The 18770-nt window shown below is 38.4% G+C and overlaps 1 protein-coding gene across 1 annotated transcript in view; it reads right to left on the bottom strand.

Annotated features, from left to right (window-relative positions):
• Positions 1–960: 960 nt before the first annotated feature.
• DISP1 (dispatched homolog 1 (Drosophila)) overlaps positions 961–18770 on the bottom strand; it is a 70638-nt gene continuing 52828 nt past the window's right edge. The window contains exons 4-8 of the mRNA XM_008581015.1: positions 15029–15152; positions 14085–14212; positions 13628–13725; positions 6473–6525; positions 961–4583 (exon numbers count right to left, since the gene is read on the bottom strand). Coding sequence (XP_008579237.1) covers positions 984–4583; positions 6473–6525; positions 13628–13725; positions 14085–14212; positions 15029–15152 — 4003 coding nt within the window. The 3' untranslated portion in view covers positions 961–983. The remainder of the gene's footprint in view (positions 4584–6472; positions 6526–13627; positions 13726–14084; positions 14213–15028; positions 15153–18770) is intronic.

Below are 18770 nucleotides of genomic sequence, written 5' to 3'. Positions count from 1 at the left end.
GAGCATTTCCAGGTGCTAGCTGCACAATAAAATAATCCTAATGTGCCATGAGACCATGTTTGTTTAACACAGGAGAAAGAAGCCTTCTGAACGTGGCCTCTTAGGAACAAAGATGGAAGCAAAACTTTAGACAACTTCCCTTACTGTGAATGCTTTAAGAGGCTAGGATTCACCTACCTGGGTCTTTGTCAAAACGCCACCTATCCTGTGAAATGAAATACTATATTGGGTGACCACATGTCTTCATTCAGACTCTTCCTTCTGTGGCAGTAACATAATTGTGGCCTGACACATGACGATGCCTATGACTTCTGGGTTAACAGATGTAATAACTGAACAACTGTACATTTTGGCTAATGTGGGAAAGATACCAATTTGGATATAAATGTGTCGATGACTTCATGTAAAGTCTACTCATGCAGACAAGTAAAATGCACTATTAAGGTGCTTGGCAATTAATTTCTAAATGAGGCCTCACCAAAAATGTAAATTTTAATGTTGTTTAGTTCATAGATCCCAACTGAAGATCCTCTATTAAAATCAGGGCAATTCCTAGTATTTATGTTGAGCAATTAGAAGTCCTGATTACTGCCAATCAAACACACCAGAATAAAGACATCAGGCAAATATGATTGCCTGGGAAAACTGACATTTCTACATAATTCAAACTTTAAATCTCTCGTTTACTACTGTGGGAGGGTAGAAAGAGAGAATTATTTTTCAAGCTAAGTATAAATACAAAAATCAACTATACTTTTTGAAAATATAAAATCCAATAATCAGCCAATATAATAATCTAATGCACTCATTAGATTTGTAGTTAGTTCACTGTTCATATGGAATATTAAAATGTTCCATAATTTTTAACAAGATGAAGTTTTTAACAAGGTGTTCCTGTATTTTGGGGCTCCCTTTCTAAATTTCTGGATTTTCATGTCAAAAGAAAGACTAAGGCACTGGTTCTGAACTTAATGCTGTATTTATTACAGTGTTTTTATTAACACACTTTCACCAGAAAGCTCCGTGTGTGTTAACACAGCAGGCACGTTGGTTTCAATGTTTGGCATTTGACAGTCTGCAGAACTGCATTTCACACTCACAATTCTGCCACAACTTTGTGGATTGTGTGGGCAGGACCTACAACCAGCCTCCCCCATGAGATGGCTAAATATAAATTTTGGTTCATTCTGATTTACATGTTCTGAATTCACAGTCACATCAGTCTGTGACAAGCTCAGCCCCACTTTCCTTTCTGCCTTGCTGGTCTGATGGACTAAACTGGAGACCTTGTTTTCAGTCCCGCCACTGCCTTCCATATTCCCACTGTCTCGATTTTGACAGAGTCCCCTTTGGTTATTCTCAGGATTGCAACATGCTTTTAGTAAAGATCCAGTGCTTCTGCAGACAAATGGTGGCTCTGTCATCTTTGGAAGATGCTCTTCTATGCTCTGAAGACTGTGTACATCGGTCTTACCAATTTTTTCTTGGGCCTGAATATGCTGCACTGGGTGGAGGAAAAAATTCCTAGGCAGAGAATTCTGCATTCCAGGTTGCTTCACTCTGCCCTGCAGGCAGGGACAGTGGTGGATGTGTGGGATGGGATGAACGAAGCCCTCGGCAGCCTTCAGAGGTGCCACACCGTTCTGGATCTGGACAAAGCTGCTAGCAGCAGCAGTACAGTGGTGGCAAAAGCAGTTGCCCATCTGCTGGCAAACGTGTGGGCCATATTTCAAGTGATTATAGGCATTTGGGCAGCTACATCTCTGATTCAGAGAGAAGAAGTGACACATGGTGTGCTGTTCAAGAGGGGGCTGTAGCAAGGCAGAGCTAGTTTCATTTTTGGTGCTTTTGCTGAGTTCACTGTTGTAAGCTGCACGCACAGGCATCCCTAAATTCTTTGCTTGGCTGTTGAACAATTCAGAGCAGATGTGGGTCTCTTCATAAGTGGTCTTCTCAGAGGCAGTGCAGCTGTGGGATGCCAGAGGCTCTAATTCATAAAACTCATGGTCCAGTTCAGGCTTTTGGCTCCTGGGATCTAAATGATAAGCATTCATGGCATGTGTTTTGCTTTGTCCCTTGTCACCAGGACTTGTAGACAAGGCATGGGAAAAGGCACTGCACTGCAGTTTTTTAGGTAAAGGAATCTGACCACAGGTACCCTGTGGTCCAAGGCATCGACACATGCACTGGAAAAAGAAGGTGGCAAAAGCCCAACTAACACACATGATGAGCATCATGAAGGTGCCTAGCTGGGTGTAAGCTAGAACTGTGGAGGGCATCATCATAGCCCCAGCCACAAAGGTGGTCAGAGCGGCCATGGCAATCGCAGAGCCCATGCGACTCAGGGAGAAGATCACTTTGCCTTCTCTGTCAGGATCTGGAGCCAGGCGGTAGGCAACCCCATAATGGACGGCAAAGTCTACAGATAAGCCAACGGCAACCGAAATGGTGACAGATTCCAGAACATTCAACTCCCAGCCAAGCAGGACAAGAGAACCAACAGTGACAAATATAGTCCCAGCTATTGAAATGATGGCATAAAGGCTTATGATGATGTTCCAAGTTGTCAGCAGCATCACGCTGAACGCAACAGCAACGGACAGCCCCATGGCAATGAGGGTGCCATCAGAGAGGCTGTCCTGGAGATCGTAGAACTCCAAACTGCTGACAAACCAACCATTGCTGAGGCCCTCAGGTGCAGAGCTCAGCTCACTGGAAATCCAGGAGTCCACCTCTTTATAAAACTGATGCATCTTTTCATATGCCAGCGTGAAGAGGTAGGTACTTTGGAACTCTAGCACTACTGCCCTGATAGTATCATTGATATCGAACCGTGGCCCTGGGGTTTTGCTGTCCAAATGGTACCCCGTACTCCTTTCCAGCTCCATGATGGCTCTCTTGATGCACAGTTCAAAAACCTCTTGCTTGTAGGGGAAGCTCCAGTGGCTGCAGCAAGGGTACAGGGCAGGTTCATCACAGTCCTGGTTTTCCATCCACTGTTTGAATGTCTCAATGAAGCAACTGGTAAAGTCCTGTTCATCAGTCTGGTAAAAGAATGTTTGATTTCTCAGTTTTTGACAGAAGTGCAAAATCCAGGTCTGGGAAGCTGGGCTGGCAATATTAAAACTGCTATCTAATGTCAACTTCCCTTTACTCTTGGGATTCAGTGGATTGCCATTGTCTTCTGGGGACACACCCCAGATTACTGTGATGGGCATGTGGAGCTCCTCTCCATGGTGAACACGTTCAAACATGAAAAGCTTTTTGTACTCAGCATCGTAGCGCTCAAAAGGGTGAGACGACCTGAACACCTGGAACTCGGACAACTCCAAGGAGGGCAGTTTCATCTTCGGATCTATGCACACAATGTAGGCCCCACCTACAGTTAAGGCAAGGAACCAGAACAGCCAAAGGTAGCGAAACTTAATGACAATGCATGGCAATACTTTTTCAAAAAAAATCCGAGACGCTTCTGAAATGGCAAAAAGTACTTTGTGGCATCTCTGGCAAGCCACCATCCAGCAGCTTTTGTTACCGTACATTTGCTGCTGGGGCTTTCTGAAGCAACTGAATATATTGAGAAGATAACGCTCATGCAGTACAACAACTGCTGGAAGCCACGTGACCATCAGAACATAATTCACCAGTATAGCTGTCCCCGCATAAACCCCAAAGCACCTGATTGCTGTAATGTTGCTGACATAGTTAGCATAAAAGGCAGCAGCAGTGGTGAAACTTGTGACAAACATGGAGAGGGCAGCATGTTGCAAGGTGATGCTCACTGTTTCCGAGGTTGCAGCATGAGGCTTGTCAAATTTGGTGTAGTTCCAAACATCACACAGGACGAATGCGTCATCTGCTCCAATTCCAACCAAAATAATGAGTGCAGTGAGGTTCATAAAAGGGAAAAACTCAAAGTTAAATACTACACGATAGAGAAAATAGGAAACAATCAAGGAACTGATTATTGCAAACATTGTCATCAGAGTGATAAACATGGACCTAGTGTAGACACACATGACTAAAAGGACAATCACAATGGCTATAGCAGGATACACAGTATCCATTAGAAGATAATCTTGAAACAAACTGTGTTTGATACCAAACTCAATCCCAGTGATGGTAGTCACGCCGTCAGAGGAGTTCCAGTTTTCAAAGTTGTCCAAGTAAATGTTCATCATGCTCTCCCCTTTCTCGGTGGGAGAGAAGAGCATGCTATATTTTAAAGCCGGCATGGCATACTCAGCTGTCTTTGGGGTCATAAAGTCTTTGTCCACCAAGTAATGGAGGATCTGGTACACAGCGTTGTACTTGGTACATTTGCGTGGCACATTGGTGCACTTGAGCTGATCCTTTCTTCTGGCTGCCATGTCCCAGCAGTCTGGCCCCAGAGTGCCATTCTGGTAGTGTTTGGCACATGTCCGAAGAAGCTTCAAGGTATGAGAAACATCTCGCTCAACAATTTTCTGACAGGACGATCTATTGTTCAGAATGGCAATGTAGTTTCCCAGCGTCCAGCTGGGACAGCAGGAAGCAGCGGTGGTCCTCTGGCAGAGATCACCAAACTGGGGATGAGATCTGATCTACAGAGACAGAGAAGCACAAGGTTTGGAGTTTAAAACGGTTCACAGTCAGAAAGGTCTGAATTGAGGCAGCTTTGAGGGACAGGGAAAGTTACAGAAACTAAATATTCATCTTCTTAAAGTACGGATCAGTTTGAATACAAAGTGAGACTTCTCTCCAAAACTATCTCATATTACAGGGTACTCTCTAGGTCACTTTATTTTGAATGAAAAGCCACTGTTTGGGTATGACACACAAGTGTGAAATAGCTTCAACCAAGCTAGTCTGGTTTAAGAAAGGAGAAAAATCAACCCCTACCAGTAAACAAACCTCTTCAGCTACTTTAGAAAGCAAGAGCGGATAAGTTGTGAAGCTAATGTATATACACCTACAGAATTAATTCAGAAAACAACTGTACAACTGAGATATGAAACAAATTTGCGGCTTTGCCTAAAAGTTCTGGTTATTAGCATAAAATTTTTGGTCACTAAAATATTGCTTCCAATCATGTGGATTGAGATACAAAGACAATATTCTCTAGAAAACTGCTATGGTCTGAACATTTGTGTTCCTCCCAAATTAATATGCATGTTGAAACCAAATCCACAAAGTGTTAGTGTTAAGAGATGAGGCCTTGGGGAGGTGTTTAGGCTGTGAGAGAGGCACCCCATGAATGGGGTTAGTGCCCCTTTAAAAGAGGTCCCATCTCTCAGGAAGGGGCCCTCACCAGATACCTGATCTGCTGACTCCTTATCCTGGACTTCCCAGGCTCCACAACAATAAGAAATAAATTTATATTGTTTATAAATTACCCAGTCTAACGCATTCTGTTATAACAGACCAAACAGACTGTGATAAAAACTGCCAGGTGAATCACAAAGTGATCCCAGTAATATTAAAAGCACTGATGCATGAAAGTTTTGGAATAAAATTGTTTCCTGAAATATGAGTAGAAAAGGGTAATGTGTCTGTTAAAATACTATTTATATCTAATTTTAAATAAATATATATACAATTAATAAAATAAATACTTAAGTAGGGATTTAATTATTTCTTTCACAAAGTTTATTCAAATTGGCTGAAACCTTTTTTGGAAACTTTCTCTCTTGGTAAATAGTGGACTGCTGTATATTAGCAAGTATGATAATTCTGGATTTAATGTGGATACAATTTCATTTAGAACACTATTTCTGGAGAAAGCCTTCCTTTTTATGGCTGTTCTTGTTACAGAAAATTGAAAAACTGTTCCATTACTGGCATTGCTAGATTATGGTGAAGTCTGCACAATTCCATTCTGTAAATTAGATAAATGACCCCTCTTCCCTGAAGGTGAGAATAAGAAATATTCCTCTTCTCTTGAGCCCGACCAGAGACTTCTCTTTAGAAGTGCCAGAGCTAAAGATGACCTAGAGCTAAAGATGACCTGGTCCCATCACTTTCCCTCATCTATATCTACCAAAGGCTGTTCTAGTAAAGAAACTCCAAAGTTCAAGGAGGGTATAAATATTTTTTTTTTATTAGGATTAAAAACAGTCTTTACCCTTGATCAAACGAGGCTTTATCAAACATGCATTGAAGTAGGGAGAAGCTGGCACAAATCATCTCTTTGGAACTTGGACTTATTCGAGACCCAAGGCATTATGATCCCTTAAACCCTAGCTGTCAAGATACTTTACTGGAACCAATCCTGTGGGGGGAGGGTGTAGATGAAACAAGACTGGCCATGTGCTGAGAATTGTAGAAACCAAATCCTGTACATGGGGGGATCCATTATGCTATTTTCTCTACTTCTGCCTAAGTTGAAAAATTTCCACAATAAAAAGCTGTTTTTCTTTAAAGATGTTCTACTGGTGGTAAAGAAAAATGAGCCAAACGGGTTATTATTCAAGTGCACTAAAATAATATTTACTTTAACGAAGACTTCATTTTTAATCTCATTTTTGAAGAGCAATAATTCACATTCTATAAAACAGGATAATTCATATTTGATTGTTTCCAGGTAAAAACATTCACATATGCTAACTTGGGGAAAACAGAATCACTTAATAAATAACTGGAAACCCTGAAATGGCACCTCTCTGGTTTTCATGGCAGATTACTAGTTTAACCTACAAAGAAATAACATGCAAGCCCCCGGGGTCAGCCTGGTGAATTGAAAGAAAGGTAACTCAACCCCACTTAAATTGCAGCCATTATGAAACCCATTATCAGCTAGAGGGACATACTTGTAGTTGCTGAAATAACCAAGCCCCAAAGATAAAGGAAATAGAGTTGCCAGCTAAAACTGGGAAAGAAAGCACAGAATTCTGTCCCTGAATAACCTTTTTAAATAATAGCAGGGTTTTTTTTTGTTATTGTTGCTGTTAAAACTGGGAAAGAAAGCACAGAATTCTGTCCCTGAATAACCTTTTTAAATAATAGCAGGGGTTTTTTTTGTTATTGTTGCTGTTTTTTTGTTTAAGTGTATATTTGACCACAGATTTAAAAGCTGGACATTATAAACACAAATCAAATGCTTCTTTGATGGCTGCTATCAAATAAAATACTAATAAGCCACTGGGGAGCCAATCCTCAAATCAAAAGGTGGTACTGGCTGAGGTACAACCTTTGTAAAAACAGTTTTTGAGGACTCTTACAAGGTAAGAAATAAGGACAGAGAAAAGCCATCATGACTGGTACTCTCTATCCCGAGTTGGATGCCAGCATCCTAAATTTCAAGGAGCAGAGTTCAAGTAATTGTCTCAATTTTCAGGGAGTAAGGCCATATGTTCCTACCCATTCAAGAGAAAAAAGAAAAAAATTACTTAGCACTTACACAAGATGGATAAGGCATTGTGGTCCTTGCTCTCAAGTTGCTCACAGTGTGGCAGGGAAATTAGACAAAAAAATAAGTAATTATAATTCAATCTGAGAAGTACCATATTGTGTGTAAGGACTTATGGGACCCGCAGAAGGAGCGCCAAGGTCTCTGAGTGTGGTGTGACACAAGAACTAACCTAGTTCTTTGTGACTGGGATAGATAAACACTGAGGCACATATTATATTGTGGGGCTTAAAGAGACAGACAAGTTGGTATATCTTCATGCAGAAAGCAGCTATATTTTTGCCATATCTTTGGAAAAGGGATTCATACAAATCATTTTAAAATCTTTAAAGTTTATAAAAATAAAAACAAAGTAAGTGAGAGTAATTTTTCGCAACTCCCATGGGGAATACAGGCTATAACTTCTAGTCGTTCACAAATCACGTGTTCGAGGGTCACTGCTACACGGTCACAATGTGTCTTTGCACACTTCCCTAGTTAGATCACAGTGGGGGTGGGGCTGACTTAGAACAACAGGTCAAGGAAGAGAGGAGAGAAGAAGAAATCAGCAGAATTTAAAAAAATGCCTTAAGTTGTAAAACTATCGGCTAAGTTGGAGATATTTTAAGAAGCCAAGAAAAGAATGAAGGGAGAAAAATTAAGCCCTTAATACCAGGTTCAACTGATTGCTGTACTCTCCCTCCCCATGTAACAAAGCTCCCCATGTATTAACAGTTTAAGGGGAGCCTAGGGAGAAAAGAAAAAGGGCTCGATAGCCTTCTTTAAAACAAGAATTGGGAAACATATTTCTGGGATCCTCTATGCTTCTGGGGGATTCCGGCTGTCCCCATGTTACCCTAGTAAGCAGAGTCTAGTAAACAGGCACAAATTTCAGATTTTATAATCTGGGTCTTTAGAGCTCCAATTTGTACAATGTACAAAAACTAAGGAACAGGGAAATGGTTTCCAGCAGACTCAAGATTAGAGAGAGACACTTCTGGTCACTGATGACTATCTGCCAGTGCATCCCTTAGGATGTCAAAGGGCAGAAAGAAGTAATGAAGAAGAGCAGGGAATCAACTGAGGCTCCTTTCAAAAGAGTCAGAGAAAACAAGCATTTCTGTTAGGAGGTTGACAACAGTATCAGAAACAGAAGCTGTTTATTTTGGAAACCAAAGCCTGTCTAAATTATAAGCATAAGTGGCATGTAATTTAAACAGAATCTGGAGTTTAAACTAAATGTGCTGTAAACATAGGCAGGCAACAATTGAAACATCTGGTCTCACTGAGATATTACACTGATTACCAGACATTTTCTGGAGTCAACACCAACAATTAAGCTCTTTCGCTCTGTATCATTTGGTTGTGTCCCATTTAACTTGATAGTTTTTAATAATCAAGTTCTTAAGTATAATAACCAGGATTTGGGGGGTAGCAGGGAGGAAAGATTGCCAAGTAGTCTTAGGACACAGTCTGCTCAAACCACCTTAAAAAATAAAAATCCTAAAAGGATCTTGGAGAACTGGGAGATCCGAAAAATGTACAGTAATAATCTGAATGCTGAACTGTTAGCCAATAATTACCGCTTAAGATATTAGATGATTATATTATCTCTATGAACAAGGTTTATTATTCTGTGTTCATAGTAGAGTTCAAAGGCATTTGCAATTGGTAAAATAGCATTTATTAAATTAAAATAATAATCATGGTCTTTGAGGCAGACCTTTGGGGCCTTGATTGCCTTTTATTCATTTGTTGGTATGAACCTGTAACGGGTCATACAAACCATTCATATGGACACGTATCTTGGCTTTGTTCCTTAAATTCTCATAAGAGGACCACAATACTACTCTCTTCCCAATTAATTGCCAAAGCATATAGATACGCCCTTAGTTGGTGACCTAGAAAATATGCTTGTCCTGTTCTTGCAAAACTGAACTCACAACTGTCCAATCCTTATCATGAGCCTAGTAGAAAAAATACTCAGACAAGCAGAGTACATCTATTCCTTTAGAGTCTAAATTATGCAAACATATAAAACCAAACCATTAGAAAGCCATGCACAGGACTTCACTGCTTTCACCCCTTGTAGGAATGCTTTTGCTATAATGTTTTCCTGCTACCAGCCTACCTATGTTTTATAAAAATCAGCTGAAATTCAACAATGTACTCATTGTAAGCACATTGTTAAGAACTTTGTACACGACATCACACTTCTTTTATGAAAACTACTGGAAATTGTTCCCTCCTATCTTAGCATGAAAAAAGCTAGACTTTTTCTAAAAAACAAATTTGTTACCCTATTTATATGGCTTTTGTTACTGACTGCGAAACCCTTTTTTGCTGTGGTTGGTGGGAAGTTAGAGACAAGCGTGGCTCTCTTTGTATCAGCAAACGTACAGGATTGTGGGGTAGGCATTATTGTACACTGAATCTCATCCTTAGCTTTAGTATTATTATTTTCTCATTATCTTCCCTTCATATAATTCATTTAACTTACCCTTTGTGTATGCCTTTTTGTAAGCTACCCCAATGATAATTTTTATAGTCTGATACACACATACACAAATATATATGAAATAATATACTTCTTTCATTTATGAAAACTATCATGGTACAGTATAGTTTACTGGCTTTCGAGTCTTTGAGTCCATTCAGAATCTAACATGTACTCATGGAATAAATTGCTAGCTTCTTAAAAATAAAGATTCTTACTCCAGGTTATGATGACTCTTTAAGATTCATCTGAGTGGAAAATGGCATATATAGTAAAATAAAACAAAAATGGGAGGGGGAGGGTACCTTCTTTACTACGGAAGCACAAAGCAGGTGAGTGAAGGCACGGACTCTGGAATTAGACTTGGCTGGGTTCTAACCCTGAGTCTGCCACTTACCACCTGTGTAAAATTTCCTCATCTATAAAGTGGGCAAAATAATAGTATTTAATTCATAACACTGTCATGAGGATTAAATGAAATAATTTATTAAAGTGTTTAGAACACTTCCTGGCACATAGTAATTACCAGCAAACACCAGCTATTAATTAGTTGAATGAATTCAGTCGCTTCAGTGTCTTCAGGCAAGGGAAGATCTGAAGATCAACCAAAGGTAGAATAATGGAAAGTAAAAGGTACAGAAATTAATGAACTGCTCTCATTTAAGGTGGGATTATAAAATAACCAGACTGGCTTAACTTCTCTGAGCTTAACTCCTCATCCATTAAAGTGTTACAAATTCCAAGGTCACAGACCCATGGCGAATGGTGTACAAGCACCTAGCAGAGTCCTGTGCATTTACTACTTCAGAGTTAATTTTCTGTATAAGAACCCACAACAAACAGAAACATGTTCACAGCCTCCAAATAAGGAGCTGACAGCCGCAGGAGAGAAGAAAATGTGGCATATTAAAACTGACCACTGATTAAGAAACTTTGGTCTATTTAAGAATGTTTTGTGGCTTTGGTCTATTTGGAGTTAGAGAAAAGATGGCACTGACAGAAAATCCTGATATCCCAACCAATGGGTAAGCCATTTTCAAAACGTACAAATAGCCTCTCAAAACAAAGAATGAAGTAAAAGCCAGGAGGTGTGGGACCAGCTAACTAGGTGACTGGGGTAAGCAATCACCTAGTTCTCAGAAGAAGGCATTCACGTCAGCACAATGAAGCTGGTTCTTTCCATTTTACCTCCTATTCTATTAAGAAACTGTTGATAGAACAAGTGACTGCATCTGGCTGTCAGGCTAGCTCTTAGCAGGACACATTATTTGACCTTTTTTTTTTTTTTTTTTTTTTGTTGGATTAATAAGAAAATAAATCTCTTTCAAGAAAAGCTGAGGGACAAACTATTAGATCAGTCGTTTTCAAGTCTGGCTACATACTGCACTCACCCGGAGAACTTTAATTTAGACTTTTTTTTTTTTTTTTTGGCAGCTAGCCAGTTAGGGGATCTGACCTGTGACGTTGGTATTATGAGCACCATGCTCTCCTAAATGAGCTAACCAGCCAGCAATGATTTTTAGTTAACTGGTGATTTTAGATTTTAGAGCTAAGAACACAATGAGTTACTTTTCTGCTTGGCTGCTGTGCTTGGACAGATCTATTAGTGACATCAGACAGCAGTTTCCATTTGGAGAAACTGCTTCTGAACACATAAAAAATTGACAGCTCTTCCAAACCAAGAGGCTGACTTTACATTTTTTGGTGTTGACATCTTTTTGGCACTAGAGAAGACTCAGGATATATACCTATCTTCTTGCATCCTGGGATCTTCTAAAGCAGCAAGGTGTTTAGTGTTCAGGACAATATGGATTGGATTACTCTGGCCATTTACATAGATACTGTATTTATGCCCTTTGATGTCCCCTTTCCCAGACCTAAATGAGATTTTAAAAAATGGTGCTCAATAAGTATTATTTCTGTCTCCTCAGTCATTAAAAAAAAAAAAACTTAATATGAACCAAGTAAAACAAAGTAGATTAATTTTACTTAACTAAAATGCCTTACTGTGCTAACAAAGAAAATCAATTGGCAAATTTATGAATAAAGCCTTAAAATAGAAGGTTTTATTCATGTTCATGAAGTTTTCTTTAGTAAACTCCTATCTTCAAATAAATGGCCTGTCACCTTATGTTAATTGATTCTGAAGAGCAAAAAGAGCCTTGTGGAAACTGAAACATTTCATTCAGATAAAGCTGGTAATGGCTTTAGTCAAGGCAGAACCTATTACTTATGAGACAAATATTGACTACTGAAATATAAACAAGGCTATATTTTATGAATTTGCTAGTTTTTTCCTGGTTAAGATATTAATTAACAGATGTTGGTTAAGCAATAATATATAGTGACACTTTGATTGAGAGAAATAAACCAGCCAGAACATGCAACTAACCAGAGTTCAATTTTTCCAATGTTTTTAAAAAGAAGAGACAGAAAGGGAAACTTGTATTGCTTCTTGGGATCAGTATAAGATTCTGCCTAATCTCCTTCTATCTCTCTATTACTATATAATTTTCTCACTTCTGAAAAAGAAAAAAAAAAAAGGGAACCTCATCTTTTCATTCCAGTACAACAAAATCTTAAAAGACAATGACAAGTTAAACAAATTCAGTGGCAAAAGATTTTGAGCCATACATTTTACCTTTATTTTCAGGCAATATTAAAAGGTGAACTCATTAAACAATGAATAACAATGTTAAAAATAAAGACCCTGTAACTTGGTAAGATCTAGAAATACCAAAGATCTAATCAGATCCTCCAGTGTTCTAAGACAGGAAAATACACAATTAAGAGAGATTTTTCTACAACAATAAAAAAAGCTAAAACCAAAAGAGCTTTAATGTTAATATTCACTTAATCAGAAGTTGAAATTATCTACAATTCTTCATTTCTAATCACTATGGCTAATCAATGGCTTACATACCGACATGTATTTCCTCTAGGCTGTGTGTTCCTTCTTCCCTGGCAGCTGCAAAGTAATCAGGCTTACTATGCTACAGTGAATTTTGGTTAGCGAATTTGCTGCCAACATTTAGAGATCTGAAGATTCCACATTAAAATCTGGATTCCTGACCTCTGGGAAGTTCTTGCAATATTTGGGCCCTCCTTTCCACAAGGCCATATTTTGCTGCAGCTAAGTAACAGTGGTATCTTTAGACAGGGCAGTGCTCCTCAGCACTCCATCATCACCCTCGCTTCCTGCTTACTACACCCAGCTGGCTTTGCTCATGCACATTGCGTGCCAGGCCTTGAGGCATTCAAGCTTTGGACCTCTGGACTTTATTTTATTCATATCTCTATCTGTATTACTTAGCGACTAGGCAGACTAGGCAGGCACATAGAAAGCTCTTGATACATGCTTTTTGAATGAATCAGAATTTAAAAAATACTTTTGATAATACAATAGACTATTTCAGTCTTCAGTCCAATATGTACTTGTTATTTGACCTAGAAATAAACAGTACAAAAAATTCTTAAAAAGGATGTGAAATTTTGGGCAACGTCAAAAATTTTATTAGATTTATATCTTCCTTAAAACTAAATATAACTCAATCATCACTGTTTCTTACTACTTTTTATTAGAGAAAAATAAATTCGGACTTTTGGTTGACTAATCTAGAAAAGTAAAATAATAAGTTAGTTACCTAAAATCTTGTTAAGTACAATAGAAATAGTGAAGCTGTGTGACTGTCTAGATTGTGACGATGTTCAGTCTTAAATGCTAGGAAACCACGGGGGGTTTGTTTCTCTACAATGCCACTCACTTGGAACGTCGCAGAAAAAGCTGTCTTTGTGGAAGTTCCAGTCAACTTCTCTCTTCTCTCTTTCATAATGATCATCTGACCATCTATCATCCCGATGGCTGAAATGGAACAACAGTTTGAGCTTCAATAAAGTTCTACCCATTTCCAGGCTGATAAGCCTACCAGCAACAGTACATTCCTCAAAGACATGACCTATTTAGCACTCAATATTAAGTTGGAAGGATTAACATAGCAACCAACAATAATTTTCTCACTTCTGAAAAAGAAAAAAAAGAGAGAGACAACCTCATCTTTTTATTCCAGTACAACAAAATCTTAAAAGACAATGACAAGTTAAATTCAGTGGCAAAAGATTGAGACATACATTTTACATTTAATCTTTTTTATCAGGCAATATTAAAAGGTGAACTCATTAAATAATGTTTTGCTTAAAAGTTATACACAGATAAACGATTACCTTTTGGCTTGTTCATCTGCATATTTAAAAGGATAATTTGCTAATGTTGCTTTGTATCCTGTATTTTTCACCATGTTATTCCATGTGACCAGTCTCTGGCCTATTGCAGTCCCTCTTGGTTCAAAACCCTAAAGCAAAATATTATTAGTTCCCATTAGTGTGTTTCATTTAAGTATAGTTATAAATAAAGCTTGGGAAAGCAATGCCAACGTGATGCACAGCTTTCAACAGCAGATACAGATGTTCCTCACAGCTATGCCAGGGATGAACTGCATTAAACAAGATGACTTGACATGATAATGATCACCTGTTCACTGTGACAAAACAGTTTGATTCTTTGGTATGTTACATGTCTAAGGAGAGAGGAAAAAAACGTATCAGAAGCTCATCTTTATAATTTGTGCCTACGCACTTAGTAAATACTTATTTTTATCATAAAAAATTATGGTCAAATTAAATTAGGTTAGGCATTATCAGTGTTTTACAAAAAATATATCATTATCCTTGATCATATTTTCCTCATTATTACACTCCAAAGGAACATTTACTTAAAAGCAAACCCTGCTATCAGTTAGTAATACTGAAATTAACTTCTTCAGGGGAAAAAAGAAACACTTAGTTTCAAAGGCTTTATGAAAATATTTTTATAGTATGCAGATTCTCCAATTTATTGCTTTTTAGCTTAAACATGGGGACCAAGAAGTAAAATTTCCAGATTTTTGAGGGTGACCAAGTTCCTTGCCCTGTTAAGAATGTGAGAATACACATAAGACATGTCTTTACTTTTCAGAAACAGAGCTGTATACTTACTGATGGCTTGAGAAGGTTTTAAAAGAAATAGGATACTATATAACATAATGCAACATGTATTAAAATACTTAATTTTTGCAGATGATTTTAGGCTAAATAAAACAGATAAATTTTAGTGGCTCAATTCTCCTTACCAGCAATGGATCAGAGAAATCAGGAAGCTCTGGCACTAATACTCCAACCAAGGCACAGACCACAATGAACACAGTGCACATGCCCAAGACGACCACTGGCCAGTCAGCTATCAGGGCTGCATAACTACAAAAGCACAAAGAAATCACAAAGAAGGCCTAAGAAGCAACACAGCTTTTTTGCTGCATAAGAGAGCAATTCGTTAAAGCCTCATATTTTAGACCTAATACGGGTATTTAACAATAAAAGATCTAATGGGATTGTAAGTATTTATATGTAATTGTAGTAGAAACTTACAAGATCATTGTCCTTTCCTTTTTGTGTAAAGTAGCAGTAATAATATGCCACAGGGTATTAAGAATCAGAATAATGCCCATAAAAGACAATAACAATTTTATAGCTACATCTACATCTGGGAAAGAGAAGATCTAAAATTCATACTTCATAAGTGAAAAGAAAATAGATTTAATAGAGGAGGATCCATCTTCTTTGCAGTCTCTTCCAGAACTTTTGTTTGTCAAGTTATTCCCTTTTTCCATACCTTTACTCTATCAGTTCTTAAAAAAGAACTCAGTCTATAAACAGGTTCATGTAGTGTAAATCCAAAAAATAACTAAACTATAAACCTATAACTTTCCTTCTAGCTAAAACTATAAGGAACTTATCCTCCAGACTGTGAGTTCCATGAGGGCAGGGGATTTTTGTTTGGTTTATTTAGTGCATCATCAGTGCCTAGAACAGTGCCTTTTAGAAGGTATTCAGTAAATATCTATCAACTAAATGAACAAATACCCAGGTGCCTACCACCCTTGCACTCTCCAGCCACTATAGCCTGGCTACAGTCTCTTCCTACACCACAGAAACTCCCGTTACAAAATCCTACCATCAGGCCCTTCCTTCCTGTTATAAAATCCTACCATAAGACCCTTCCTTCCAGATGCCCTTCTCACACCTTCACTCACACCTTCGATTGAAAGATCTGTTTCTGTAGCCTTTCTAGGTCTTGATATAAACTGAGTGCCCAACAGAAGTTGACTAAACTGAATTTTTTTTTTTTTTTTGTCTTTTGTCTTTTTCCGTGTCCGGCCACGGATCGCAACCCTCAGTGTTGCCCCCTTACCGGACCGGGGACTGGCAACGGGATCGCAACCCTCGGTGTTGCTCCCGCGCCTCGCTCAGCCAGTGAGCGGGAACCGGTCTGTATGTGGGATCCGAACCCTCGGGCGGGAGCGCCGCCGCGCTTCCCAAGCGGCGCACTATCCAGTGCGCCACCGGGCCGGCCCTAAGCTGAACTTTTTCTAAAATTCAAAATGCATCCTGCAAAATTCTAGTTTCTTGAATCTTTCTTAGCAGAAGAAAAAACATTTAACTTGTGGATCACTACTCTCAAATTCTCAACAATGTTAGCTCATTGGCTGCTGTGCTGGCTATTTCCAGCTCATTTGAAATAGGTTTTTTACTCATATTATGGCTTATTTCTTCAAAATCATGCTAGCAGTTACAAACAAAGCTTGTGGCTCTCAACTGTCACTCTGAAAAAAGTGACTACACTCGTATGTCTCTAAGATTAGATTACTGATTTTTATATCCTGATCTCTTAACTTCATAAATCTCACTTTTGGGGACTTTTTATTTCAAATTGCAATTCTAATAAGGAAATTAAATATAACATTATTATGCTTTCAGGGAGCACTCACACGGGTATTTTTCATTGCTGTTCTTTTTAAGCAATCACACAAACAGACAAAAAATAACAGCTTGCACTCGGAGTACCAGTTGCTCTTGTGCTTTATCTATATTATCTCATTTAATTCTCACAGCAACCTTATGAGGTGAAATTGAGGCACAGGCAGATTAAGGAACTTGTTTAAAGTCACAAAACTAGGAACCTAGGTAGTCTGGTTCTGGAGTCTGGCCTCTTAATCACTATGCCGCCATCTTCTCTTTCTTCAAACACAAGAGAAACTAGAGATAGTAGGAATAAGTAAACTTGCCAAAATGTCCACTTCCCAAAAGTAGCAATTAAAAATTCCTAGCTCTGGGCCAGCTCCATGGCTCATTCAGGAGAGTGCGGTGCTGGTAGCGCCAAGGCCGCGGATTCAGATCCTATATAGGGATGGCCGGTGCGCTCAATGGCTGAGCGTGGTACAGATAACACCGTGCCAAGGGTTGCGATCCCCTTACAGGTAAAAAAAAAAAAAAAAATCCTAGCTCTAATAGTTAATTTCTCTATGCAAAATTACATAGGTCCATAATCTCCAAGTTTGAACATTATTCACTAGACTGCAAATTCTGGACTTAAAAACTCATTGAGGAAAAATTGGGATAGATAAGATAGAATAACCTTGAAAGAATAATTCTAAATATAATGAAAACATATAAATCATTATATGCTGTGGTGGTTCAAATGTAAACACCAAGTGGCCAGAAGCTTTCATATTTCCAGAACACACCTAGGGCAAAAAAAATTCTCCTTGCTTTATTTCCTCCTCCACCAAATGCAAACTAAGATGAAAGCAAGTGGTTTTGAAGTAATAAGTCCTTTGTTTCAATAGCACATTTGAGACTTTCTTTTCACTGCTTGAGACTTTAAAGGAGTCCTTTACGTTTTAGATGTTTATAATATCAGCCCTGTGAAATGAAAATAGCCCTAGGCTTATACAATTATTCATTACACTTTATTTTAAATGGATCCATTTTCTTTCAAATGAAAGAGAAGCTATGTATTTCTATCTACAAACATGTTATCAACAGAGGGCAGTGGGTCCCAAATTGCTTAGTTTTCATACTGTGGTTTAATTTTACCCATATAATGACTTTTTTTGTGTTCCTGAAAAATCTGCACACATATGCACAGCAACCTTAAAAATCTTATTCAATAATTGCTTTTATTCGCTTTGAAAACATTTGGTTTTGATTTTATAGCTATATACCGTATACGTGTGCTGACTACATATGGAGCCTTTAGAGGCATCAGTGGTTTCAGCACATTTCTTCCAAACACATTTAAACTTACTATATTACAATTCCACTTCCTCACACAGCAGTTCTTTCATGCACTAACCTTTTCTAGAGACAACTGTTCACACTCAAGAAACGGAATCACCACCCTGAGTACATAAAGCACCATGGGGGAAAGTCCAACCATTCTGAGTAAATTTTACCAAGACAAGTGTTTCTCCTAAACACCATAAAATTGCTGAGGATATTTCTGCTGCTCCTACTATCTGTGCTAAGATATCATACAGCTATGGGCACCACATGGAAATCAAAAGTGTCATGTACGATATGAAATCCAGACAATGGTTATAATATCAAGATAAAAATCTAATAAAGTAGGAAAATTAGAGACGTAAAGGAAATTAAAAATGGCCTATAAATCTCACCACTGTATATTTTTTGCTAATTTCCCTCCTGGTGAGTCTGGTTTCAAGGAATATATTCTAAATTTAAAGAATAAAGTACCTGTATATTAATTTCTTTGAAAACTGAATCACATGTGTATTGGAAGAATTTTCAAAAAGACCATTCTTTTACTATAATATGTGCTTCTACATATCAAATAATACTTGTCTTTCATCCACTTGCTCTAATTTTGGAAATCTTTAGACAATACCACAGTATAACTGTAAGTGCAGTCCATGTCTATAACACCTGGGTTATAGCAGGTAGTCATTTTCCATGACCAGGTGACAGTGTTCCCTGAGGCCATACTGCTGTACCAGCTGCTGAGGTTAGGGCCCG

The sequence above is a fragment of the Galeopterus variegatus genome, unplaced genomic scaffold (genome assembly GCF_000696425.1).
Source record: "Galeopterus variegatus unplaced genomic scaffold, G_variegatus-3.0.2 Scaffold2235, whole genome shotgun sequence".
Lineage (NCBI taxonomy): Eukaryota > Metazoa > Chordata > Mammalia > Dermoptera > Cynocephalidae > Galeopterus > Galeopterus variegatus.
The sequence above is the reverse complement of the archived record's forward strand: the minus strand, read 5'-3'. Positions and strand labels throughout refer to the sequence as shown.